General features: G+C 53.1%; 4 protein-coding genes across 4 annotated transcripts; 1 reads left to right on the forward strand and 3 right to left on the reverse strand.

The window, feature by feature from the left end:
• Positions 1–82: 82 nt before the first annotated feature.
• Positions 83–1135, reverse strand: Tmem210 (transmembrane protein 210). The gene is made up of 4 exons (XM_005083703.2): positions 1028–1135; positions 740–875; positions 484–519; positions 83–322 (listed from the first exon to the last, which is right to left on the reverse strand). The coding sequence occupies exons 1-4, from the start codon at positions 1113–1115 to the stop codon at positions 124–126; spliced, it is 459 nt and encodes a 152-aa protein (XP_005083760.1). The 5' UTR covers positions 1116–1135; the 3' UTR covers positions 83–123.
• Positions 1136–3948: 2813 nt separating this feature from the next.
• On the reverse strand, positions 3949–17091 carry Anapc2 (anaphase promoting complex subunit 2). The gene is made up of 13 exons (XM_005083704.4): positions 16906–17091; positions 16048–16670; positions 15497–15629; positions 14580–14754; positions 13171–13290; positions 11916–12033; positions 11062–11243; positions 10230–10371; positions 9912–9987; positions 9627–9830; positions 4877–5006; positions 4391–4626; positions 3949–4311 (listed from the first exon to the last, which is right to left on the reverse strand). Exons 1-13 carry the CDS (start codon positions 17053–17055, stop codon positions 4099–4101), a joined length of 2502 nt encoding a protein of 833 aa, XP_005083761.1. The 5' UTR covers positions 17056–17091; the 3' UTR covers positions 3949–4098.
• A 37-nt stretch (positions 17092–17128) lies between these two features.
• Ssna1 (SS nuclear autoantigen 1) lies at positions 17129–18533 on the forward strand. Its single transcript, XM_005083705.4, has 3 exons — positions 17129–17283; positions 17457–17656; positions 17972–18533. The coding sequence occupies exons 1-3, from the start codon at positions 17232–17234 to the stop codon at positions 18077–18079; spliced, it is 360 nt and encodes a 119-aa protein (XP_005083762.1). The 5' UTR covers positions 17129–17231; the 3' UTR covers positions 18080–18533.
• Positions 18534–19694: 1161 nt separating this feature from the next.
• On the reverse strand, positions 19695–27648 carry Tprn (taperin). The gene is given in 6 exon segments (XM_005083706.4): positions 19695–20220; positions 20332–20438; positions 20528–20756; positions 25705–26268; positions 26271–26915; positions 26917–27648. Coding segments are annotated over 6 exon segments (2271 nt in total). The 5' UTR covers positions 27580–27648; the 3' UTR covers positions 19695–20157.
• Positions 27649–27769: the final 121 nt, after the last annotated feature.

Here is a 27769-nt window from a genome sequence, read left to right on the forward strand (position 1 = left end):
GGCTCGATGCCCCTGGGTGGAGACACCTCCCATGATCCATGACAAACACTGCCTCAGGGACTTGCAAGAAGGACAGCACACGATCACTAAATACTGTTTAATTCCCAGCCTAGCTGCCCTCCACTACTCTGGCGGAGGGGGTGGGGGTGGAGGTGGTGGAGGCGACTCCTCTAGAGGAGCCTCCACGGGGATGGTCATGAGGCCATGGTTCTCCAAGGACGGCATCATGGATACCTCCAGGTCAGGGTCCATGAGGTGGGACTCCACGTGCACCGAGTGCAGGTCAATGCGATCTTCCTGGACCCCGTAGGACCCCATCAACCTGCATGATGGACTATGTCAGCACGATCTGGCAGGGCCTTGGCCACCCAAGAGAAGCCAGCCCCTGGGGACATTATTCTAGATGCCACCGTGGTCTGTACTTCCAGGAGGGGGCAGAGAGAGGACATAGCTCACCCTTGAGGCTTCACCTGGCACACTTACCTGTTTTCCATGTGTCTGTGTCCGGGGCACGCGTCACTGAGGGGGACAAAGGCAGGTGTGAATTCTCTGGAGAGGCACTCATTTCACATGCCTGGGAGCTCTGCCTATGACCCCCATGCCCAACGCACACCCTGGAAACCACTCTCCCAGCCTCTCATGACACACCACCCTGCCAGAGGCCCCTCAAAGGCATGACTGACAGCCCAGGGCCATAGCAGGCCTCACTCCCACTTTGCCCAACCCGGAGTTCACGCACCCCTTGGCCCGAAAGACACCAATCGCCACAACAACGAGGGCACAGAAGCAGCTGGCACTGACACCAGCCAGCACCACAATGAGGGCAATAAGGGCGTCGCGGCTGAGGCCAAGGCTGCATTCACAGTAGGTTCCAGCTGCAGAAACAAGGCCACAAGACCGGGGGCTAATCACCTGCCTGTGGACGGCCTCAGGCCCACCCCCAACCCCAGGGGCTCTCAGGACGCAAATGGCTTGCCCTGCCTGGAAAGGGAAGGGGCTCTGGCTGGGGGCTAGCGGGAGGAGGCACCTGCAGCAGGGATGAGCAAAAGGGACAAACATATCAGGCCAAGGGGGCTGCCAGCTGGGCAGGAGTCAGACTGGGGACAGGGGGCCATGTCCAGCCCCCAGCCCCACCACATACCTCTAGACGGAACTCACTGGAAGGTGCTGACCTCACAGTGGGGCTGTGAGGCAGACGGTGTGGGGGCAGGGCCTCAGAGCACCCAGGCTGGCTTGAACTTCATTCAAGCTTGGGTGCTGGGATTCCAGAAGTCCTAGGCAGACAGCCATGGATGGAGCAGGTAAAGGGACAGGGTTTGCAAGGTCTAGCCAGATCTGCATAAGGGGACAGAAGGGCTACAACTTTAAAGATAGACGACACTTCTAGTTAAGTGGGTGAGGACCCTTCTTTGATCTCTGGTGTTGGGCACCAAGGCCTCTGTTTGTTTTTCAACATCAGAGCTCTGAGTAAGGTTAGGGTTCTACAAGCCTTTCTGACAACGAAACCCTCCCCAAGATGAGGCAGGTAGGGGACAATGGGAGGTGGGGTAGGTACATGTGTTCAGTTGCCCTCCTCGGTTGCTTTGGAGGACTGAGCTCAGACAGCCTTTAAAGCCCAGGTTAGAGGACTGCTGGTATCCTAAGGAATCCTTCATCATCCACTGGAATGGGAGAGCCACTGGCTATATATGCCTGAGCAGGACTTCATGCCATATCCTTAGAATATTACCCCAAGGGAGCAGATGGCTCAGAAAGGGTTATAGTCTCTGGCTCACACCTGTTATTAGTTAATAATAGATCATTAGCCAGTACTCTGAGGCTCTTTTGCCTCTGTGATCAGAAAGTCACTGCCCAAGGGAACTAGTTTGCCTTAGGCTGGCATGATCAGGGTTAAACCTACATCTCTGTCCTGAACTTGGTGTCCCAGGCTGGAAGGCGGTGCAGCCCCACCCTGCTGCCACTCTCCTCCGTGAGCCAAGCAAACTAAGAGGCAGGAGGAGGAAATGTCAGCCTTGCAGCTGAGCGAGCCCAGCCTCCTGCCAGCTGGGACCAACAGGGTGCCAGTAGGGGAGGGCACAGCTTGAACCCAGTGGCCCTCATCCCTGGGGACATCCCTGAGAGCAGACACAGGTGCTCTTCTAGGGTTGGTCGTCAAGGAACGGTAGGAGCTCCTGGCATGAGCTTTGTATTGGTTAAACGATGAGAACCAGACTTCCTCTCTGGTCCTTAGGGCACATCCACAAACAGTCTAAAGGAATGCAGGACAGAAGGTGTGCCTGAGGCCCAGGGGCTGGCACTGTCACCCTGCCAGGCCAGACTAGCAAGTTTATATCCTGGTTAGGACAAAGACACACCCATCTGTGGCCAGGTGGTATGAACCAGATAGGAACACCTTCATGGCCTCTGCTGTCACCAGAACTCAGAGGGACAGTTCTTGTCACAATAGCACTTAAGTTGGGTGGGGGCAGGGTCTGAGAACCGGAACTAAAGAACAAAGCTCATTCCTGAAGTAATGTGAACAAGGCTTCCTGGGTTTATGGGAACCCTTAGGCTTGGCCAAGGTTGTGTGCCTTATACCAGCTCCACCTCCTTAAAACCTGAGGCCAAAGATGTCTCTAGAACAGGAAGAGTATCCAGGTGGTGGTAGCCCAAGTCAGGTGGTGGTGGTGCACGCCTTTAATCCCAGAACTCAGGAGGCAGAGGTAGGCGGATCTCTGCGAGTTCAAGGCCAGTCTGGTCTACAGAGTGAGTTTCAGGACAGCCTCCAAAGCCACAGAGAAACTCTGTCTCGAAAAACAAAACAAAATAAAACAAAAAGGAATAGGAAGATAGGAAGGGTGAGGTGAAACTTTTGAAGGGGGTTTCTGCTCAGGACCCAGGTGCAGAATAAGTCAAAGCCGGTAGCTGAGGATGAGAGAGAGGTGCTTCTGTAGATCAGCTGGGGCTGAGGGGACTAAGAAGGGCATCTGGGAGCAGTCAGCAGCTGAAACTGGGTGTGGCTCGTGACCTGGGATCCACCTTGGGCAAAGATCAGGGTGTGCAATGACTCCAAAGGACTTGTTCTCTTTGAGAATGATACCTCAGGTCAGGCTATTTCCTGACTGAAAACAAGGAGACAGGAGACCATGCTGTGTTCACCAGGTTATACCCTGGTCTCAACTGCCACATGAGACACAACCTACTCTCCCAAGGGTGTGTGAGCCCTAACTTGAGGGAAAGGAGTAAGGTGGTTCCTCTCACCCCTGCCCTTGTCCTATAACTCTGACTGCAGGTCTTTTGTTTTTGTGTTTTGTTTTGTTTTGTTTTTGTTTTGTTTTTTTTGGTATTTCGAGACAGGGTTTCTCTGTATTGCTTTGGAGGCTGTCCTGGAACTCACTCTGTAGACCAGGCTGGCCTCAAACTCACAGAGATCCTCCTGCCCAACATGACAGCAGGTCTTGAGGACATGAAAGAGTCTAAGTGCATACATTTAAGCTCCAAGCAGTTATGGTCACATATTCTGGTGCAAGAAAGGGGACTAAGGCCTAATCCTCTGGCCATTAGGGTATGTCCTGCTGGACGCAAGGATTTGACTCAGGTTGCCTCACCTTGGAAGATCTGATGGAGTGCAAATGTTCTTACAGCACAAAGGCTGGCACTGACTCCACAAAGTCTGCCCAGATGTGAGGACCCAAGAGTTCCCTTAGAGACCACAAAAGCAGAATGGCACTACAGGTCTAACCCGGAGACTCTAGGCAGCTAACCTTATTTATTCTTACCCAAACAAGTCCCAGCATGGGTCCTGGGAAGCCTATAGAAAACAGACAGCTTCAGGGGATCTATTACCCAAACAGAAGTACAAGCTGGGATAAGCCTGGCTGCTGGTTCCCTGTAGAGCTAAGGTAGGGTGGCCATAGAGTGCAAACCTGTATGTGTTGTCCATGGGGTAGAAAAAACTACACAAAAGGATGAACCAATCTACTTTAATTTGTACTCTGGGCGTTAGGCAGGGAATGGGTGGAGACTGGGCACATGGACATGGGGACAGAAGGTGCCATAGCTGTCTTTTCAGGGGCCACACAGGCATGAATGCTGTGGGTCAGAGCCTGGAAGGGGACATCAGTTGCAACTCTTAGGCAGGCGGTAGACACCTGCAGAGTAGATGAGCTGCTGGTCACGGACCTTCTTCTGCAGGTAGCCCTGGAGTTCCTGCAGGTCAATCTCAGCCAGGGCAGGGCCAGTCATTACAAACATTCGGAGCATGCTGTAGATGCGCTCCAGAGAAAGGCTTTCTAGGTTGGTCAACATGGCCTGGATGTACGTCCAGAAGAGCTAGGAACAAAAGTCAGGCATGGTTAGTCAGCCACCTACTTGGCCCTCCCCTAGCCCACTATGGAAGTGACTAACGCACCAGCAGTTCCTCTTCCTTCTGGTCAGCCTGGGAGGCCATGCCTGAGTCGCTCTCATCATCACTGTCAATCAGCACCATGTTGTCCCTGTCCTGGGGCCGCTCCTCCTCAATAACAGAGAAGGTGCCTGGAGGCTCCTCCCGCAGCACACCCTGCTGCAGCCACACTGACATACGCCTCCGCAGCAACGCCACAGGCATCTTCACCACCTTGCTCAGCTCCTCCAGGGTCCAGCTGGCTGTGTGCAGAGCCACATGAATGCTGGGGACACTGGAGATTACACCTTCTAATTCCTGTTAGCCAGCTGGGCCCCCAGAGGGATATGCACTGTCCAGCTTGACTCATGGGTAAAAAGAATGACTGCTACCTCTAAATCCTGCCCAAACCGGGGTGGCAGTGTGTCACCTCACAGATCATTAGAGAGTAGTACCTAGCACTGGCCCAAGGTAGTAAGCTCAGGCAGACCAGGTGGGGTCCTAGGGACTTACCTTGGTCCTGGAAATACAGCAAGACCACTGCCTGCACTGGGGTCACTGCAACAGACAGGGTGCGGTCAGCCAGCTCTACATCCATTGTCACCAAGCCCAGGGTGTGCTTCCAGCTGAGGGTCCGCATAGCCTGGGCAGGAATCAGCAAGAATAAGTCAGATGAACAAGGCACAGGCTCATACGGCATGTCACCTGGCAAGGAATGACTCCTGCACCAATGGTCTATACCAACACCATCCCTGGAAGGCAGCAGCAAGAATAGGAGACCTTGTTCCAGTGCCCAGCTCCTGAGCAACCATAACAACAATGGGCACTGCTGATAAATTGTGTCTCTCTCTTGTTGGAGCCTTTAGTACCGCAGAATATGAGCTATTTGCAAACAGAGTTCATGTAGGTGTAATTAGTTACGAAGAGGTCATACTGAAGTAGGGTGGGCCTTAATCTAATAAAACCTGCATTATTCCAAGAAAAGGACAAGGTTAAAACACAGACACAGAAGGTAGTGGCTGTGAGGCATAAAGTATGGTGATACACCAAAAGCTGGGGAAGCAAGGGAGTGCTTTCTTACAGGTATCAGAAGGAGCTGGGTGGTGGCGCACGCCTTTAATCCCAGCACTGGGAGGCAGAGGCAGGCGGACCTCTGTGAGTTCCAGGCCAGTCTGGTCTACAGAGTTCCAGGACAGCCAGGGCTACACAGAGAAACCATCTCAAATAAATAAATAAATGAAATAGGTGTCAGAAAGAGCACAGTGTTGTCAACACCCTGATACCGAACTTCCACTTTCCAGAACTAAAACATACTTCTGTTGTTTAAACTACCCAGTCCCTAACACTTTGCTATAGTAGTCACAATAAATGAAGATTCTGCCAGGCAGTGATAGCACATGCCTTTAATCTCAGCACTTGGGAGGCAGAAACCAGCCTGAGTTTAAGGCCAGCCTGCTCTACAGAGTGAGTTCCAAGACAGCTAGAGCTACACAGAGAAACCCTATTTCAAAAGGCCCCCCCAAGGCGGGGGTGGGGGTGGGGGGGTAGGGGTGGGGGAGGCGATGGTGGTGCACACCTTTAATCCCAGCACTTGGGAGGCAGAGGCAGGCGGATCTCTGTGAGTTCGAGGACAGCCTGGTCTACAAGAGCTAGTTCCAGGACAGCCAGCCACAGAGAAACCCTGTCTCGAAAAACCAAAAAAACACCAAGAAGATTCTGTTTCCAGGGAGTGTTACTACCATATAAATGAACAGCTGAAATACTGAAGTGGTCTCAGGGTTGTGCAACAGGGAAGTACTTGAAAGCTAAACCCTGATTTGCTGAGACAATTGGTATACATACGGATGATAAGGATAAGGGTGGTGAAGGTCCGAGAAGCCAGTCATCCCAGAGGATGCATATTCCATGGAGAACAATGCTGGTAGAAATGTGGGCATTGAGGTCTTCTGGCGAGGCTCAGATGGAAATGGGAACACAATACTAGACACTGAGGGGAAAGCTGGCACAAAACTGCCAGACTGTAGTTAGGCATTGGCTAGAATCGATGCGACTCGGATCCAACTGATCATCTCAGCAGAAACCAGTAAACAGATGGGCTATCCAGGAAGATAACCATCCACTCTCTTCGTCTTTTTATTTCCTTTAGACTGAACCCTACAAACCCTACTAAATAGTCCTAGCTGTCTTGAAACAGTTATACAGAACAGTTTGGCCTCAAGGAGTAGTATTGCTGCTGGGTGACAGGCATGTACCGCCACACCTGGCTCAGGACCATCCTGTTACTGCCAGCTCGGACACTGAAAATTTCATGGGAATCCACCAAGGTTTTTTAGTTTTATTGCCAGCAGTAAAATGAAAGCGACAGGGCCAGCAGGAAAGTCTATACTGACATGTGGGATAGCTTGGCAAGGGCTCATGGTCCATCTACTTGCTCCCTTTGCCTATTTCTTTTTTCTTTTTTGAGACAGGGTTTCTCTGTGTAGCATTGTAGACCAGGCTGGCCTTGAACTCACAGAGGTCCGTCTACCTCTACCGCCCGAGTGCTGGGATTAAAAGCATGCGCCACTATCACCTAGCTCGGTTTGCCTATTTCTAAACTAGACTTTGTCTCAACACTGAGCTTTGGAACAAGGCAACCTCACAGCATCAACCTGCTTCACGTGGATAAGACTTTTTCTAAGGGGGAGGGGCCTCATTATAGTCAGGCTGGCCTTGAACCACTTGTCCTGCCTTAGTCTCCTGAGTGCTGGATCACAGATGTACATCACCACACCTAGATTAGAAGAGATTCAAGAGTTGATGTGGAGATGGTTAACTTTGGAGATACTGGCATTAGCTAAATGTACTTTGTTCATAGAAAAACAATTTTAGGCCAGGCGTTGGTGGCGCACGCCTTTAATCCCAGCACTTGGGAGGCAGAGGCAGGCGGATCTCTGTGAGTTCGAGGCCAGCCTGGTCTACAAGAGCTAGTGCCAGGACAGCCTCCAAAGCCACAGAGAAACCCTGTCTCGAAAAACCAAAAAAAAAAAAAAAAAAGAAAAAAAAGAAAAACCACACACTGTCGGGGCCAAATTGTTATTTTCAAAGGGACAGTAAAGCCTTAACTCCAGTGACACTCAGAGTCCTGTCTCCAAATATGGCCTTATTTGGAAACAGAGTCATTAAACTAAATTAAAATGGGGTTATCCTGGAACAGAATGTATCCTTAATCTGATATAACTAATATCCCAAGAAGAGAGAAACAGACATAGAGAAAACTTGGAAACAAAGAAAAGAAATGCCATTACCCTGCCCGGAATAATATGACGGACTTTTAAAATCCCCCATGGAAGGCCTCACCCTCCCATCCCTGGGGAGTGTAGGGGGGATGGGGTGGGAGGTTGGGGGAGCTAGGGAGGAGAGGGAGGAGGGGAGAGAGAGGGAGCTGGGATTGACATGTGAAGCAAGCTTGTTTCTAATAAAAAAGAAAAAGAAAAGAAATGCCATTTACCAGCATAGCAGTGATGGCACACACCTTTAATTCCAGCACAAGGGAGACAGAAGCAGGCAAATCTGTGAGTTTGAGGCTAGAGTGGTCTACAGAATGGGTTCCAGGACAGCCAGGGCTACATAGAGAAACTTGTCTAGAAAAACAAAACAAAAAAAACAAACAAACAAAAAAAAGAAATAATGTTTACTTAGATCAGCTAGGGCTACTGGAAACTGCAAGCGGCAGGAAGACCTCCCCCCTACAGCATTCTGAGGGGAGCACAACCTAAAATCAACACATTTCTAATCTGGTAAACCCTGCAATTGCAGTTTTCATTAAGGTAGCACCCGGGTCACTCATTCTGCTGCTCTGGTGGCCAAGTGATGCTCTGAGTCCCTCTGGGTCCCCTGTAGCTCTTGAGAGGCACCAATAAACTCAATTCAAAGATAGAAAAGGAGGTGGCATCAGTGGCTTCCCCTAGTTATAGCCAGTGTAGCTTCGCAGCACTGGTTCTGAAGCTGTGACCAGAAAAAGGGTCACAATACATGGGCTACACAGTTAGTCATCTACAGACCCAGTCAAGATCCTCCTCTAGGAGCTCCGTGGTGAAAGATAAAGGAACTGTGACCATAGGCCTGACCTTTTAGTATAGCCCTGGGTTTTACCAGAGCCATTCCAGTGTCCAGCAAAAATTAAGATAAAGGACACTAAACTATGGTTACCCTAACTCTTTGGGCCTGAGCAACAAGATGTGACTAAGCCGTATCTTGGACCCAGGGTGAAAACCCAGCAAAGCCAGCAAGTACCTTATACTACCGAATTAGTATGGACAGGTGGGAGAGGACATTGAGTACATATGACCACTTAGACCATTCAACCAGGAAGTAGTAGCTCTATGGTACTCAAAAACATCACCATGGGGACACACTGTTGACCAGTAACCCCACTTTTACCTGGCATCAGCAAAGGCCACAAACACCATACCTAGAATCGTCCAGAAACTGAGCCAAGGTTGAGGGCAGCAAGGTTCTCATAGCTACTGAAACATTCTCCTTGATTTTTTCCCCACCAGACAGAGTTTCTGTGTAACAGCCCTGGCTGTCCTGAACTAGTTCTATAGATCACGCTGGCCTCGAACTCACAGAGATCCACCTGCCTCTGCCTCCCAAGTGATAAGGTTTTAGGTGTGTGCCACCACCACCTGGCAACACTCCCCTTCTTTAACAATCCTAGTCAGGGTCCTCCATTTGAGTCCTTGAAGGAAAGGTGCTTTCAAGTTCTCAAAGGGACTCAATTCAAAGGGACTGCGTGGACCCTTAGCCCGAAGCAGAACAAGGCCTCTGATTGCAAGAAGAAACACATTTAGACTCAGCACTTCCCCATTACAAACAAGATGCTGCAGATGTTCCCAGGCCACACCTGTTCACACATTCACCTATTGCTCCTAAAAGGTCCCACACGCTCTTTCAGTTAGAGTGTGCCCCCTGGATGCCTGCCCCCCACAACCTTCTCCTCTCGGCACCTCTGGGTCAGAGCACACATTAGGTTGTAAGCCATGGTCTAGAGCGGGCATCTCTACCTGGGGCGTGTCACTCTTGCCTCCTCTGCTGTCACTGACCACAAACTCAGGAGGAAGGATCCTTGAACTTGGTCATACCAGCCACTGGAACTCCAGCTCCCACATCATTCGTCTCAGCTATGCTACATGGACATATGTGCCACACTGGCTAACTCCATGCAGGGTTTGACGGTGTGACCAGAGATACAAGCTACCAAGAGGCCTACTGGCTGTACCTTCAGTTTCTCATACTTCTTGCAGTAAACGTCCAGGGCTGCTCTGATGTCCTCAGGGACCTCCAGCTTCTCATCTTTGAAGGGAGGCCAAAATTCACTGGACAGTATGACAGCATAGACCCCAAATGGTGGCTGCTCTTCCACAGGCTGCTTCTCATCCTCCTCACGGATATTGGCATTGATACGGCGGGAATCTGCCATGTCCTAAGAAGGGACATCTCATGAGTGTCCTGGGCTGAATGTGGGGGTTGGGGGAAGACTGGCTGGGAAGTCCTGGACACTTACCTTGAGCATAACCTCACAGAAGTGCATGGGGGCTTCACCAAAGCGCAGTTTCAACAGCTCCACATTACGGATCTCCCTGGAAGAACAAGTTTCTGGGAGGGGCTGCGGTGTGCCTCTATTTCAGCTCGTACTCTGAGTAGACAGCCTGCTCAGGCAACCCACTCTGTCCAAAACCCTGGGCTGGAGGGAAGGCAGGAGGAAGCACTAGGGCCAGAGTTTGGCCAATAAGGGCAGGAAGAGTCATGTGTTTTCCTCCAAATACAGAATGAAGCTTTAGGCCTCAGCGCCCCCTGGAGGTCAATCGGCCCCTTGCCTTACCTCTCAGGGCTGAAGCTGAACTGGTGTAGGAGGCGATCTGCAAGCAGCGAGCGGTACTCATTGATAAAGAGGTCCTTGCTGCCATAGATGCTGACCAGCAGGCTAATGATGTCTGAAGAGCGTCGCTTAGAACTTGACTTCCCTGCACAGCATTGGGGAGGGGAGCATACCACTGGCACCTTGACAAGGACAGTGACACCTTAGAGTTCATCTGCAGGACACAGCAGTCTAGCACGGCCTGGAGGGCTTGCTCTTAATGTCCCAGGCAACTGGGAGTAATATGCCTCCCAGCAGACCCAGGGTTGGTTCCTAGGGCAACTGTTCTGATCCACAGGGCCTCCTATCTCTTAAGCAGCTTCCTGGAACCTCAATCAGCCATAAGGAATAGAATAAAGGTCCTTGGGTTTTCCTTTTAAAGGCTGAAGATGTAGAGTTCATGCTAAGACCTAAGTAGGACAAAGAATACACAGCCTTTGAAAACCCATCAGACTGTGGCCAAGCAAGAGATGGGGCTTGGCCAGAGGATGCCACCTTAATACACTTGGGGACCAGGACCAAATCATAGAAGTGGGGTATTCAGACTTCCCATGAATCTGTTCTCTCATGTATGACCCACAACGGCACCTACTAGAGCTAGCTGGGGTGGCCAGACAGTGAGGAAATATAGCAAACTGGCTGGTGTTAAGCAAGGCCCTGACCTCTCACCCCTCAAGTTTGAGACAATGATGATTCTGACACATCCAGCCATGGGTAGCAACAAACATAACTGAACCCAGTAGACCCCCAAAGAAGCCCAGGAGAGGCCTGAGGTGAGATCAATAGGCAAACTGACCTGGATCAGCATCCACAGGGTCAGGGACCCAGTCCTCAGGCTCGCCAGAATCATCCTCACTGTCCTGGCCAGTCTCCAGGTTGGCTGGGTCCGTCTTAGATAGCTCAACAGCCAAGTCCCCAGTCCCATCTGAGTCCCCTGTCAGCCCAGCCACAATCTGCCGTACTGTGTCCTCTCGTGTCCTGCCAGGAGTGAATGTTGCTGTCACCAACAAAGTACATGGGCATCGTGACACCTGCTACAGCCCATCCTAGTGTGACTAGTGCTAACTGGCAGGTACTAAGGACAGGCCCATCTGGCTTCATAGAAAAAACAAAAGAAACAAAAAACCCTAAAAGCAGGGGCTGAGATACTGAGATGGGCTCAAACACCGGAGGCAGAAAACCCGAACCCAGAGCAGGCACCTAACAATCAGCTTCTCAGGTACTAGGGTTACTAATCTTGCACCTGGTTCACTAATCCCTAAACCTAGAAACTCTGTTGCCTGAGGGCTTTCTGGTCAGCTTTGCCAAGGAAACCAGCAAGGTCACAGAGGTACCTATGGCTGAAGCTATACAGATACCAGGTCTCTAATCTGTCAGATTCGATCAACAAGGCTAGGCCCTGGATAAGCTTCTCTCTATGCGGGCGTGGGAAAGTTGGCCCTGATATACAGAGAGAGGGGAAGGGGGGGGGCGTGCGCGGTGGCACTGTGTGGTAGAAAGGACAATTGCCTAGCACTAGCAAAAGGAAAGAGGCCCCTACCCTGAGCCAATACATGTCTATGGCATATCAAGACTAACTTTCTCTCTGGCCTCTGCAAACACCGAACAGAGCTCAGCAGAAGGAGTGAACCAAGTGCTAGTGGCTCTTACCTAAGGTAGCGACGGATGGGCTCACAAGCCACCTCTAAGATGACCATAGAAGGATCCAGCACACGTAATGCCTTGATGGCAGAAATATAGAGAGTGATGATGTCACATGTGTTGACACCTACAGTGGGGAGGAGCAGCCAGAAATCATACAACAGCTTGGACAGCAGCCTCCTGAATGCCAAAACCCTATGCAGCTGGCCACACTGGTTGGTGACCTGAAGGTTACCATGAGACCTTCATTCAAGGAGATTGCATACTACCTTCTTGCCCCTACTCCATTCAATTGACTTATAAGCACAGTCTCCAGAATTTCCCAAGGAGCGATCTGTTATGTTTCGAATCTAGAATGTCCCCTATAGGCTCATGGTGTTTCTTTTGGGCTTTTGTTTGTTTTTGGAGACAGGGTTTCTCTGTGCAGCCCTGGCTGTCCTAGACTTCACTCTGTAGACCAAGCTAGCCTCAAACTCACAGCCTCCTTAGTGCTGGAATTAAAGGCGTGCACCACCACTGCTAAGCTAGGCTCATGTTTTAAAGGCTTGATTCCCAACTTGTGGTACTATTTTTAAGGCCCATGAACCTTTAGCAAACTATGTGTAGTGGTTTGATCCCAGCAATTGGGAGGCAGTCAGCCTGCGAGGCCAAGGCCGTTTGGTCAAAAAAAGGAGACCCTGTCTCAAAATCAACAAAAAAGTCTTTAGTAGGGAGAGTTTAGCTAGTACATCAGTACATTACTTCCTGAAGTCTTGGAGCTTCTATCACGTGACTATGCCGTCATACCTTTCCCATTATGATGGACTATAATCAAATCCTTCCACTCTGTTTGTTTGTTTTGTTTTTTCGAGACAGGGTTTCTCTGTATTGTTCTGGAGGCTGGCTTGTAACTCTCACTGAGATCCGCCTGCCTCTGCCTCCCGAGTGCTGGGATTAAAGGCGTGTGCCACCAACCCACCAACACCCAGTTCCTTCCACTCTTAAGTTGATTCTATCATGCATTTGGTCACAGAAATACAATAACACACAAACCTTCCCCTTACCATGCAGCCTATTCTGAAAAGACAATACAACCTCTAGACCAAGTCAGACAGGCTCTGACTTCCTCCAAAGATGGATAAATCTCAGGTTTGACCCAGCTCTCCCAAAGATTTCAAAAATTGCATCTTAACCTGTTCCTTTCTCGGGCCTACAAATCCAGGACTAGAAATTTGTGAGCTCAGGGCTATTTGAATGGCCAATCCACAGTGTCCACACACGGTACCTGGGTGGAGGAGTCGAGTCTCTAGGGCCACCTTAAGGGACACAAGCAGCTGCTGCCTCTGATCTGTCCTCTCCAAGCAGTACTTAAGGTCTTCAATAGCTGGCCGAGAGTCTGGGAAATCTGAAAGAGAACCATGCCACAGGAATAGGTAAGTAAAAAGGTGTAATAAGCATTAAAGTATATGGTGAGTGTACCAAGATACACAATGTGGCAGCTGCCCAGATAAGAGACACCCATTATAACAAAATGTTATAATTTTCATTGTAACCTTCACTAGAGGCCAACCTGACCAGAGATGACCATTTCAGCTGCCTAGAGACTCAGTTGACTGCTTGACTGACTCTCAAAGACTCTGATACAAATACCTTAACTCACAGAACACAATCATCCCTTCTGTGGTGTACAATGGTAGACAGCTGAACTGTCCAAAGCTGTACTAGCTGTGAAATTTAATTCGGTATCAACTTAAGGTTCTTGGGAAAAGAGAAATAAACAATTTTGTCAAATAACTTTCAATTAATGAGAACTGGCTTCAAATCTTGTTTTTTTGTTTTGTTTTTAAGATTTGAAATTTTTATATGTATGACTATTTTCTTGTAAGGAGTGTGTGTTTGCCTGTGTGTATGTGTTCCATGTGCATGCCTGGTACCAGTGGAGGTCAGAAGAAGTTGGATCCTCTGGAATTGGGAGTTACAGATGGCTGTGAGCTACCACATGGGTTCTGGTAACTAAACTTGAGTCCTCTGTAAGCAAGAGCAACAAATCCTCTTACCTGAGGAGCCGGGTCTCCATCCCTATCCTACACAAGTTCTTCCTCTCTTTTTAAAGATTTACTATACATACAATCTCCTTCCTCATGTATACCTGCATGCCAGAAGAGGGCATTGTAAGTGGTCATGAGCCACCATGTGGTTGCTGGGAATTGAACTCAGGACCTCTGGAAGAGCAGCCAGTGCTTTTTTTTTTTTTTTTGGTTTTTACCAGACAGGGTTTCTCTGTATTGTTTTGGAGGCTATCGGTCCAGCCCGGCCTCCAACTCACAGAGATCCACCTGCCTCTGCCTCCTGAGTGCTGGGATTAAAGGCGTGTGCCACCACCGCCTGGCTGCAGCCAGTGCTCTTAACTGTGAGCCATCTCTCCAGCCACTACACACTTTGTACAAATTCATACTTGATCAATAATAACCACACATGACAGTGATACGCGGGGCCAGTCCCAAGGAGGAACCAAGATGAAAAAAACCAAACCTGAGAGTGGACACCTAGAAGCACCTGCTCAGTGCTGCTCTGACTGAGTCATGTCAGAGGAGGTCCAGCTCTGCTCAACTCACCACCTTGCCAATAGCTGAAGGTAAAGCATAGGAAATCATTGGAAAAGGAAGGTTCTGCAGGGTAAGAGATAGGACCCACCTCGGATGATGCTGAAAAGTTCCTCAATGCGCAAGCTGGCATAGATACGGTAGAAGAATCTCTGTACATGGCAGCGCCAACGACGCAGTGTGTTCCCAGCTTCTGGAGAACTTGGTCTGGTAGGGTTGTCCTGAAGAAACACTTTGCCAAGCCAACCAACCACTCTCTCAATCCACTGTGGAACATCATTAGTGTGTGAGGTGTAATAACACTGAAATGCTCCAGCCTGACCCAGCAACCATACACCTTTGACAGGACCCTAGAGGAGCATCAAACCTATACTCCACTGCCCAAGGCTAACTGTGGCTGCTCGAAGAGCTTGCAGGTTCATGACTCTAGGCTCATGATCACTGTGGGGACACCCACTCTGATCACTCCCCATCATGGCTAATAGGCATCCAAAGGGGATAGGATACTTGAAAAATGGGAGGTCAGGAGTGAAGCAGAAACAGCTTCATGGGGCTAAACCCAGCTTTTCCACAATGCTGGGAATCCCATAGCAGAATTGCATACCATACCTCAATAGCGTCGGCAACCAGAGGCCTTCACTGAGATGCCCTAACTCCATGCTAGGGTACAGACTGTAGGTTAATCCAGAAGGAACTGTTAAATGAGCACAGGTTTTATAGGGCAGTGGAAAGAGAGTATGGAGGGCCTGTCTTGCCATACTTGCCTAGGGAAACCCCTTGGAGCCACGTCTGGCCCAGGATTCTGCTTCTAGCCATAGGATTCTGCACAGGCCTATTTAGTACATACCAGATTTGTCCTTGTCACCAGGGTCCAGGATTGGCCTCTACACGGCACCAAGATAACCTCAACCATCACTATTCCTGGTCAACCTGCCTACTTCTTGGTATCAGGTCTGCAGAAAATCCACTTTTGCCCTTGACAGGACACAGCCCAGGGAGATGTCTCACCTTATGGAACTCACGAAGAAACGAACGCTCATATTCTCCTCGGCAGCGGTCTTCCATCCTTTCCCGAGTCACCTGGTGCAGGGTGGTGGTTACGGCCTCAGCGCTGACACGCTCCAGCAGACTGAGTCTATGCCTAGAGGAAATCCCCGCTCATGGAGAACCCAAAACATACACCTGTCCCTTACCTAGGAGGGTCCTTCTATACCCCAAACCTATGTCCAGGACAGACTGTAAACTTGCTACACAATAATCCCTGACTATGCTGGGCAGTGGTGGTGCACACCTTTAATCCCAGCACTTGGGAGGCAGAAGCAGGGAGATCTCTGTGAGTTCCAGGCCAACCTGGTCTACAGAGTGAGTTCTAAGACAGCCAGGACTGTTACACAGAGAAATTCTGTCTTGAAAAACCAAAATAAAATAATTCCTGGCTACAAGTGCATAAGGAAAAGACCTCACTTGTCAGTTTACTAGTTCTCTACAGAGGTCTACCGAATGCAGAACGAATGGGGCACCCAGAGGAACGGGGGCGTGGCCGAGGAGGTAGTACTCACAGAACTTGGCTGAGCTGTTGGAACTGCTCCAGAGCCTGCCGGCACCAGCACTGCTGTTTGTCACTGCCACATCCTGCGCACAGAGGGCTCTGCAAGAGCCGGTAGTACCTGCGGCGGGCATACCGGCTGTCCAGCTCACCCTCTAGTTCGGGGTCTGTGCCCCCTTCTCCTTTTCGCTTGCTCTGCATATAGACTCTCAGGAAACGACCATAGAGACGCTGGACCATTTCCTGGAATGCCCTGGGGGTGGAAAAGAACAGGACTCCCCGCAACATGGTGTGAACTTTCTCCCGAAGCCCCTGAGCTCCAGTGCCCATCAGCAAGCCCAGACGAGTCCATTTCTCTAGGAGTTCTAGGCTACGCAGGTAGGGGTCCAAGCGGCTTTCCAGGAGGCCGAACGCATCCAGGAGCAGTAGAAGGCATTGGGGCTCATTAACAGAGTTTTCGCGCTGGGCGATGGCATTCCAGAACTCTGGGGCAATGTTGCCCTGCAGGTCGTTCTGCAGCACCTCCACAAACCATTCCTCCAGGATTGAGTGAAGACCATGGCCCCTCAGAACCTCCACCGCTGCACGGAGCTCTTCCTCCTTTGGTGGAACCGCACCGCTGGTCCGGGAAGATGCCTGGAGCACGGAAAACCGTGAGCAGAGGGGCGGGGTAGAGATAAAAGGAGGAGAAGGGAGGGAAATGAAAAAAATCTCAGCAGCCAAAGGCTGCAGGAGAAACCAAACAAATCAGATAGCTGACAAAGGAGGCAAGTCGCCTGCAGGCAGCTCGCATGGACCCAAGGGTGGACTCCCTAAAGCGTGCAGAGTCAGGGAACTCTATACAGGCCCGCCAACCTTTCCCAGGCCTCACCAGACCCAGGGCGGCCGGCGGCACCAGACCAGCGCTCACGGTGTTCCAAGCAACCAAAAGCTCCTGTCCAGGCCTAGAGTCACAGTCATCGGCGGCGACAACTGCCGCTGCCGCCGCCGCCGCCGTCACCGCCACAGCCTCGGCCTCCATCAGTGTCCACAAAACAGACCCGCCCAACGTGGCGCACGGCGATGACGCAAGCATGGGACCGGCGCGCCGCTGTGACGTCCGCCTGTACACGCGCGCGCGCTGTAGAGGCAGTGCGCAGGCGCAGGGGCCCCTGGCTGCGTGGGCGGCGGTTGGGGCTTCCGGACGCGGCGCCGACCATGACCCAACAGGGCGCGGCGCTGCAGAACTACAACAACGAGTTGGTCAAGTGTAAGCAACGGGCACGGGGGGCTGAGGGCCACGGGCCGGGGTCTGGCCGACCCACACGGGAGGCCGCGCGGACGCTCACGAGCCCGGCTCGGCGGCCCGCCCCGGGGTCGTGCTCGTCGGGGCCCGAAGCTCACGAGCCCCAGCCCGCAGCTCTGTCTTCCCGCCCACCCTAGGCATCGAGGAGCTGTGTCAGAAGCGAGAGGAGCTGTGCCGGCAGATCCAGCAGGAGGAGGATGAAAAGCAGCGGCTGCAGAATGAGGTGAGGCAGCTGACGGAGAAGTTGGCCCGCGTCAACGAGAACCTGGCGCGCAAGATCGCCTCTCGCAACGAGTTTGACCGGACCATCGCAGAGACAGAGGCCGCCTACCTCAAGGTGGGGCTCTCAGCTGTCCTGTGGGTGCCTCCTCACTAGGATCTGGGGCTCGGGCCCATTGCGGCTGTGGGCCGTGTGACAGTGGAGCTGCCTCTCTGTGGCATCCAAGCGAGTGAGCAGCGGTGTGTTGGACAGAGCACATAACGTGGGCCAGGACTAGCCCAGCTTGTCTTTGCAGGGAGGGAGGGAGGGCTTTGGGAGGGCGACTGTTATCCCCCTGTGGCCGGTTGGTTTCATTCTCCAGTGTGAGAGGCTGAGTCGGTGGGGATCTTCCTACCAGAGGAGTAACAATCCTTTTCTTTTCTGTGGCCCCAGATCCTGGAGAGCTCTCAGACTCTGCTTAGTGTCCTCAAAAGGGAAGCTGGGAACCTGACTAAAGCCACAGCCTCCGACCAGAAGAGTAGCGGAGGCAAGGACAGCTGACGAGTGCCTGCCTCAGCCGTGGCCTATGGCTGCCCAGTCCCCAACATGTCTGTCCTAAAGCATCTTTGTTCTTCGTGGCCTCAGATGCTTCTCACTATCTCAGGTGCCCAGAGAGGCAACTCCCGACCTTCACCTGCCTTGGGTGACAAGAAAAGCCCGGGACAGTCCAATGGGAAGTGGGTTCCCGGCTCAGTACTCACATGTGTCATGGGGACCATGAGCTCCTCATGAGCTCCATGAAGGGCCTCTCTCTGAAGCGTCTGTATCCCCTTGGGCTGCCAGGGAGGTAGGTCCTGGTCCTAGTCCAAGAACTGTGGGAGCCCCTCACTTTGTCTCCTCAGCCACTAGGGGCCCAGGCCAGGCATGTTGAGGAAAGAATCTTGACTCCAGAACTGAAACCTTAGGGCCCATCCCCATGGACTCTGATGTTTCAATAAAGATTGTTTTACAAAGATCTGTGGCATCGTCTGCCAGCTACCATGTATTCTATTGGTAGGGAAGAGGGCCTGCAGTTTCCCTGGACTGTCCTGTCTTCAAAACGCAGCCCTACCCCTTAACTCTGCCTGTAAAGGTGCTGGTCTTTCCCCTGAGTTCAGTTCACAAGCCACTTTGCTGTGCCATGGTGGCCAGCACAGAGCCTGGCGGCACTGTATACCAGCTCTTGTGGCTCTAGGTCCCGACACAGATACCTGTCTGTTCCTCAACGTTCTGTTTGGTCCAGTACACTGCTGTTGCTGCCAGGACCCATCTCCCAACCACAGGAACTGCTTGCTCCTAGTTCCATGTGCCCTACTGCCCAGCCCTTTGCCACAGCTTCTTGGGCAAATTTGGAAGTATTTGTTGACCAAAAAAATCCTGAAAACAGGTTTGGTAGTTTACACTTGTAATCCCAACACTGAGGACAAAGGGTGGCTTTAAGTTCAAGGTCATTCTAGGCTGCATAGTAAACTGTAGGCCAGCTTGGGGTATAGTGGGAGACCCTTTCTTAAAATGTATCCATTAACGCTGGGCGTATTCTCTGAGGGAAACATACATAACATTCGTCTGAGGCCAGTGATGCACTATATCTGCTCTTAGGTGACAGGAAGAGAAGACACTTGCACTTAGTGCCTGTGACAGTTTGCCCATGTCTGTAGATAGCCCTGTCTCTGCACTGGCTGCCCAGGCCTCTGAGGACACAGCTTCCAAGCTCTGCATCTCTCTAGACTCTGTCACAGTCTCATTGGTCAGGAGGGTATCCAAATCAAAGATGAGAAAAGCCCTCCCAAGTTCCACTTTGCCCATTCCTGTGCTGTACACAAGTAGCTTCATTACTAGGTTCCTGGCCCCATGGTGAATCTGTCTTTACAGCACTTAACCTTCCTCTCATCTGACATCTAGGCCCCTGGGATATGGAGTTCCGCACCCAAGATTAGATCACTCACCACTGTACTAGCTTTGAGGGAGACAGTTACATGCTGGGGATGGGGAGAGAAATGAGCAAGAAACCAAACCAGCAAGGCCTCAAGGAATGAACGCCAGACTGAGGCCACCTTTTGCTTCTTTGTACAGGTGCCCAAGTTAGGCCTCCACCTTGCTCTCAGACTGAGGGCTGTGTAAAGAAGGCAAAAGCAGCCTTGTTACAGTGCTGTTTATTGAGTCCAGTATCAGGGGAAAAAACACCCTGCCATCCATCATTAAGGGTAGCTGAGTTCTACCATAGTAGAATCATGGGGTGGGGGCAGGAACTCGGGGTTCAGCAAAGAGCAAATAACTAGGACAGCCTCTCACTCCTGACAGTGGGTACTCCCGAGAGGCAGGACAGACGTCACCAGAGGACAAGATCTGTTCAGGCCCCGACCTCCTCACAGATGGGACGATACAGGCAGATGTCAACCTGTTCCCATCTGTTCCTCCTTGGAGCCCCAAAACAGGAATGAGATTCAGACCTAGCCCTAAAGCAGGAAACAGCAGGGAGAGGGAAAGCAGGGAGAGCCACATGGAAGGGGCATAGAATAGTCAGGGCTGCTGGGCATTGACTGGCTTCCAGAACCGCCACACCTGGGGCTAAGTCTTGGCCCTCCTGGCAGCTCCAGGGGTCAGAAATAGAGGGCTGGCTCACTGCGGAAGTCCGAGAGGTCATTCTGACTGGCAGGTGTCAGCTGAGAGAAAGAACAGAACATAGCCACTAAGGATTTCCAGGCATCAACCCCTTCCCAAGCAGGTCAGCCCTTGGGGGCCTGGGTGTTCGCCCCTAGCTCCACCTGGCTTACCATGACTTCCTTCAGTGGGAGTTCCCCCTCACTCGGGGCCTGCACCACCGTCTGCTCCTGCCACTTCATGAAGGCCATGGAATGCTTGGGAGTGTAGCTGGACAGGCCTGTGGACCAGAAATAATAGGCACAGACACATGGAAAATGTGGCCCAGGTGCCACCCCCAGGCTGTGCGTCTCAACAGGCGGTGATTACCTGAGCTGCCATCTGGTAGTCGGGGGCTCTCAGGTCCTACACTGCTTATAAATGTGGCCCGGGGCAGGAAGACCGAGAAAGGCTTCTCTGAATCAGGCTCTGCTTCCTCTTCTTCACCGTTCTCCTCTCCTTCCTCTTCGTCCTCCTCTGCCTCTTCCTGTGCCAGGGAGCTCTCAGAAGGGTACTCAAATGTTGTTTGCAGGCTCTTGTCATTGAAGGAGATCTTCATCTAGGAGCAAGAGCCATGTCAGAAGGGGTCCTACCACCCAGCTAAGCAGAGATGCTACCAGGGAGAGCAGACCCTTCTCAAGAGTTACAGGCCCCACCTATCCTACACTCTGCCGGCAGCAGCTCCTAAAGCTAATTCCACATATTAGGTGTCTGTGCACCTAAACATCCTGAGCACCAACCAACATACTGTCAGGGGCCTGCTTAAGAAGTTAATGCTCGGGCTGGAGAGATGGCTCAGAGGTTAAGAGCACTGACTGTTCTTCCAGAGGTCCTGAGTTCAATTCCCGGCGACCACATGGTGGCTCACAACCACCTTGAATGAAATCTGGTGCCCTCCCCTGGCATGCAGACAGAAGACTGTATCTACACAATAAATAAATAAAATTAAAAAAAAAAAGAAGTTAATGCTCTTCGCTCTTCCTTCCTCTCTCCCTCCCTCCCTCTCTTTCTCTCTTCCCTTTTCCCGCTCTCTTCCAATAAAACTCCCTACATTAATAATAATAATAAAAAGGCTAGTACCCAGAACATTACCCATTTTTCAGGCTAGTAGGGTATCCCACTTCCATAGAGTTTAGGGTACCCGCAATATCATCAGTGACCCGCAACTCCTACAATGCTGTGTACCTCAATGGCTCTAGAATTTCATGTGCAAGCAAAATTTCCCTTCTCTCTCAGTGTCCTGGTTCTGAAGAACAGAAAGCTGTAGGCATCCTCTGTCATGATCCTCCTGCCTGCTACCTGGGCTGGGAGTGCCCCCCCCCACACCTCAGTTTATGACTGCTGAGGTCCCCAGCTCTCTCGGCTGAGCTCCGTCTAGTGGGTAATGAACATGAGCACTCTTCTGCGGCAGATGGGGCAGTCTTGCCGGGCTCGAAATATTAAACTCCCAGGCACAGGACACCAACAGCCAGCTCAGGTTCCCCCTCTTCCCCTGGAAGGAGCCAGAGGCCCAGCAGGATGAAGAGTAGCCTCGCAGGAGGGTTGAGCCTGTCCTGAGGCAGCAGAGTGACCCTGGCACAGGCCACAGAATGCACAGGGGCCCACAAAAGCAGGCAGCCTGGATTAGGAGCCAGCATCCTGCTTCCTGTCCCCCTCAACCAATGGCCACACTAGCCCATGTGGCTATTGATAGCCCTGAGCCCTCTGCCCATTGGGAGAGTCCCCCACCCAATGGAGAAACGAGAAGCAGGGGAAAGGCCTCAGGAATGAGAGCACCTAGCAGCTCCTCAGCCTGCTCAGGTCTATTCTTGCAGATCCCCCTACTTTGGCCATCTGTACACATGAACAGGCAGATGGAGAGACCCCCCCTGAGTCAGGCAAAACGCAGAGATGTCCACTCCTGCCATAGGAAGGCATGCTGTACCCTGCTCTGGCCTCAAGGCCTACCTAGTTCTTGAAGACTAGATCAAATTAGAGACAAGTGAGGTAGAGACTTAGGGACATTGTCACCTGACCTTCCTGACTAGCCTTCTGAGGCCGGTACCCCACCCAGTAGGAGCCCAAGACCAGATAGGGTCTAACCAGCATGAAGCCTTCTACACTAAAGTGGCCCCTGAATGGGGCCTTTGAGGCCCATCCCCCTACTCCTGAGAATACAGGACCAGCTGCCAGGGCCCAGCTGGATTAGCACACCCTCATTAGTCTGCATGACCAGTTTCCACAGGGAGGCTGGGGGGACAGATACATGTGGGTATGGTGCCTGGCACAGCCTGGCCAGGCCGGGGGTGGGGAAGAGGCTTATAGGCCTGCCTGTGTCAGCTGGGGCCCAGCTCCCCCCAGGCACTTACTATCTCCCTTGTCTCCTCTGCCAGACCAGAGTTCATAGGCCTCCTCCTCCCTTCCAGCATAGGTCAGTGGGTCACATGGTGACTCATGCTTATGACCCCTGCAAGGGGTGGAGCCGCCAGGGCAGGTGGGGGAGGTAAAGGCAGGGATTGTCACTGTATACAACCTGGTCACCAGTATCTGGGGGACTTTACCCAGCATACCTGACACAGCAGGCGGGTGATGGAACCTCTGGGCTTTCACTGGGACTTTGGTGGCAGAGCCTCCCAGCTTTTACAGGGCCCTTTTGTTCTTCAACCTGCCCTACCCATACACACCCAGCTTGGGTTACCGAATGGTGTCCACCCTGGGACTCAAAGCAGGGAAACTACTCAACCGCCTGGAGGTGATGTTTAGCCAGACCCTGCCCCCACTCCCTTGCACATACTGTCTGGCTCCCATCCCCCATTGGGCCCCAGCCAAAGTTCCCAAGGGTGACAGGACAATGGATCAGAGCTACCCGACTGGGATAGCCACAGCTGCTTCCTCCTGAGGGCAGACCCGGGACCAGTGAGATTTCCTAAATAAGAGTCCAGTCCCTCTCTGAGGTCTCTAGCTTCAGAAAGATCATCTAGGGGTCACCCATGCGAAGACTTGGGGGAGAGAAACTGAACAGAAAGGAAGGCAGTGAGAAGACACTCGGGCCAGCTTCAACTAGACTGAAGGAAGCCGATGTTCTGGAAAGAGCCAAAAGGACAGACACACCTTCAAATAGGAGCCAGGCTGAGGGTCACAACTAGGCCACGCAAGTTAGGGTGAAGGTTACACCTTCTGGGACGGTGGGAAGCCTGAGCCTGAGGACACTAACATGCTTGGGTGTGGCACCGGAACAGGAGGTGGGAAAGAGGAAGCAGCAGCCAGACAGGAGCCACTGGTGCTCCCAATCAGGGAGGGAGGGGTGAAAGGACACCCCTCTTGCCTAGAAGACAGTGGGGGGCTGGGAGGCTGCAACACGCTACATCAGGGAAGAGAGGTACAGACAGGGGCTCTCTCCCAGGAGGTAACCTAAATGGAATTGTCTCTGCCAGCCTGCCCCTCAAGGACACTGGGCATCAGAGGCAATCCTCACTACCCGGAACAAGGCTGAACCCCTGGGAAGTCACGGTACCCTATGCCAAGCTGCCAAGCCAAGGCAGGCTACCCCACATCATGCCCTGCTGCCTTAGAAGGCCCAACGAAGAGCAATCCCTCACCTGCCCCTTAAAAAACCACCAGCGTTGCCTTGGGGTCACCCAGTCATGGGGGAAGGGGACCAAAGTGTGCAGTTGCCCCAGGTCCTCCCATCAGGAGGAAGCAGGAGTCAGGACCAGGCCAATGACTTGAGCCTCACAGCACCCTGGGTTTCCCTAGGGGTTGCAGGTAGGAGAAACGTCAGGGAAAGGACAAAGTACAGGGAGGCCTTGCCCTGAAGGCCTCGCCCTGCACACTGCTCTGAAGGTTGGGCAGCTCTGTGCCCTGCCCCCTCCCACAGGCACTCCATGTCTTGCTGGGCAGGGCAGCTGGTGCATGCACAGGCAGGACAGCACGGCCAGCAGGTTGTTCAGCTCCAGAAGGCCCTGCCCAGGCCACCTGGCCATGAGCACCATCCATCTGGACCCCCAACTACCTCAGACCGGCCCAGACAGCCAGGCTGCTGGCCAGGGCCCTCCCCCAGCTCCCGCTAGTATCTGAGCCTTGCCCTGCTTTTGTGCTTGAGATCTACATGAGCTACCACACCTGGTACCCCTGCTCTTCTCACTTAAACCTTGCCATGAGTGACTCCCACAGCTGTCCCTCGACAGGGCAGGAGAGCCAGGCTCTCAGTAGCAGCCTTCCAGTCTCAAGATGAAACCAAGTTGAAGGTGGAGAAGTATCCCAGGATAGGAACAAGGCTCTGGAAACAGGAACCTGAACTCAGCTCCTGTCCCATGAGCTCCGAGGCCTCATGAGCCTCCCCAGCTTGAGCTTCCTCATCCACAAAGGGGTGCTTCCATCACTTCTCGGACAAGCACGGGGATGGGGCCACCTCCCGGAGGTGCCAAGGTCAGGGTCAGGAAGCAGGGAAGGAAGGAATAGGGGGAAGGCGCCCGGAACAATGTGCCCTAAGAACTCGGGGTAAAGAGGACAGACGGCAGTGGATGAGACATGGCCTCGTGCGGCAAAAACTGAGTCCAAGAAAGATCACTGCGGATTCCTGACCCAGCGGATGGTTAGCAAGAGAGATGATGCCAAGCCCAGTGGTGACAGGAAGCAAAAAGTGATGGAAAAAATGAAGAGTGAGGAAAAAATGAAAAGAGAGGTGTGGGTTATTACAAACGGTCCCCAAGGAAGTTGAGGCTGGAGATGGCTAACCTGGGTGAGCCTAGTTTCTAGCTGTTGTGGAGCAGAAACGGTTGGTGCCATCTTGTCAGAAGGGAAAGGTACACCTCCCTGTACCAGCTGACTGAGAGTCATGTGTGGTTGGTCTTGGAATTTGCCCCAGGGGACAAACACAGACCCTGGAACAATCAGGAAGAATCTGCAGAACACTTTCCTTGTGCCCAGAGGGTTCCAAGCCACTGGCCAGAGCTAGACAGGAAATACGGCTCACTCTGGCCAGCTATGAGCCTCTAGGGGACTGTTCTTGAGTCTCTCTGCCCAAGCTCCTCTTGACCAAATCTGACATGAAGCCTTGGTGCTCAATCCATGCTTGCAGGAGGCAGAGGCCTGCCAAGCTCCGGTACCTTCCAGGGTGTTGAGAACCTCCAGTTGGCTTATAGACTGTGTCCAGGCTGACCTCAGGGTGAGGATCTGCAAGGAATGACTGGCCTACCTCCTTCTCATTTACATCCAGGCTCTGGATATCTGCCCCAGTCAAGTTCCATAGGAACAAACCAGGTTACTTTCAAATCAAAGACCAAGTCAGAGCCAACGGGCCAGGCTATTTCCTGAAGGTAGACCTGCAATGAGTTGAACTAACAATGCAGTTACTTAGAACCAGGAGCTCTGCTCTGGCTGGCCAGCTCTCCCTTCCAGATCTCTGGGGTCGACAGTAGGTGGACCAAGCCCATCCTTGAGTCATCACAGATCAAAGGCCCAATTTTTCCATCATCTCTATGGAAACCGACCGTGCCAGCAGCAGCCCTCTCCTACCTACCACTTACCTTTTTTCTTGAGGAGCCAGCCTTGATGAGGCAGGACTTCTGCAGGGCCAGGTAACCACCAATCACTTCAATCTCATGCACAGTGGGGTAGCGTTTCTTAAGGGTGTTCTCCAGGGCAGTGTGGGGTCCTGAGAGACTATCAGCATCCTGTTCCTCAGCCTCCTGTTGCTGGGACTGCCCGTTAGCCTGTCTGAAGTGAGGCTCCTGAAGGGCCTCTGGCTTCCTCTTGGGCACCACTATGAAAGTGTTGCTGCCTCTGTTTGGGAGCTCAGAGGTGTGCCCAGGCCTGGCAAGGTCCAGGTGGTACTGGGGGGCCACACCAACGGCTGAGGACGGCAGTTTGGCTTCTTGGGAGGCCTCCTCTTCGGAGTCCACTTCATCAATGAAGGTGACTGGAAGTTCTGGCCTCCCAGGCTCCTGGCCATTCTTGGCCAAGCCAGGAACCCCCAAGCCCTCAGCTGGCTCAGCTTCAACAGTGGTTGGTAGAAATGGAGGTGGTGAGGACGGCCTCTGCCACCTAACAGACCGGTCTGTGACAGCAGTGGCTGGCCTGGGACAGCCCCCCCCTCCCTAGCTGCCCACTGCATCTCAGCAGCCAAGGGACTCCTCCCTGGGACAGGTGCACCATCCACTGCAGACGCCAGCTGAGCTCTGAGCCCCTGGCTCCGGGAGGCCCGGTCTACCTCCCCGTTTGGCTCCTCTGACTGCCTCCCCTCTGCCTCCGAAGGATGGTTCCCAGGGGCCTTGCGCTTGGGGATCAACATGAAGGAATTGCGGGAGTTAACACGGAGGTTGGCCAGAGCCCTGGCCTGAAGGTCGCCGACTGGGATACTTTCCACGTCTGGCTTGGGGGCTGGCCTTATTTCGAAAGAGTCATTGGCGCTTGTGGCCGAAGAGACCCACCGGCGCTGGCTGGGAGTGGCACTGGCTGGGCTGGGCGCTGGGAAGGAAGGGGGCCCAACTGGAGTGGCACTTGGGGTCCCCGGACTGGGGGGCGGGTGGGAGGGTTCCCCTGACTCCACCTTTGGCTTCCACTTGCCCGGCGCAGGCGGAGAACCCGACAACCCATTGGCAGGGCCGGCCGGGGACTTCTGGGTCACGGGTCCATTAGAAAGCGAGCGATTGACCGCACTGCGAGGCAGGCCCCGGGGGTGGACAGTGAAGGAGTTGCTGCCGGTCTTCTGTAGGAAGTCGCTGCGCCGGGTCCCGGGGGCCTGCGATGCCATAGGGGTGCGCAGGCTCGCAACAGGCGGAGCGCTGACCCGCGCGCAGGGCAACGGGGACAGGCGAAGCAGGGAGTGCGGGCTGGCTGAGAGGCACCGATGGGGCAGAAGCCAACGACCGATTGATGGGAGCGCGCGCGGGAGTAGGTGCAGACGCCACGGGAAGCTGCGGGAGCCCAGGGCGGGAGCGCTCCGGGCTCCCGCGGCTGCGGGGCGCGGCTGGCGAATCGAACTTCTCCAACAGGCGACTGACACGGCCCGGCTGAGGCGCCTCGTACACCACTACTTCGGCAGCGCGGATGCCCGCAGCAGGCGGCACGGCGGGCGGGAAGCCAGGCACTGACTCGATGATGAGGATGTTGTCGGCTCGGATGGTACGCACGCCGGGCACGCGACGGTACAGCTCCAGCAGCTGCTGCGCGGGCCGTGCCCCGCGCCGCCGCTCGGACTCAAGTCGCATGAACGGGTTCTCGCTTAGGGGACCCAGACTCTCCGCCAGTACCAGCTTCTCGTTCTGTCCCTCGGACGCCGCTCCGAGTCCCGGGCCTCCGCTCAGGGCGGCCAGTTTAGCTCGCCTCCGCTCAAGAATCTCCCGCTTCCAGGCGGGCATCGCGGTGCGCGGCCCCGGGCCCGGCCGCCCTAGGCCGGCCATGCTGCAGACGCAGCCGCCGACGGGACTGCACAGGCTGCCGCTCGCCGCGACAGACTCTCAGCTACCTGCCTCAGTACCGCGCCGTGCCACGCCCCCCTTGGTAGCGGCCAATTGGGCAAGTGTGCTCTGACCCAAGGGCAGATCTGCCCGCCAATGGTAGAGGTATGCGCCCCAATTGATTGGAGGAAAC

Source organism: Mesocricetus auratus, unplaced genomic scaffold (assembly GCF_017639785.1).
Source record: "Mesocricetus auratus isolate SY011 unplaced genomic scaffold, BCM_Maur_2.0 Super-Scaffold_100004, whole genome shotgun sequence".
NCBI classification, from domain to species: domain Eukaryota; kingdom Metazoa; phylum Chordata; class Mammalia; order Rodentia; family Cricetidae; genus Mesocricetus; species Mesocricetus auratus.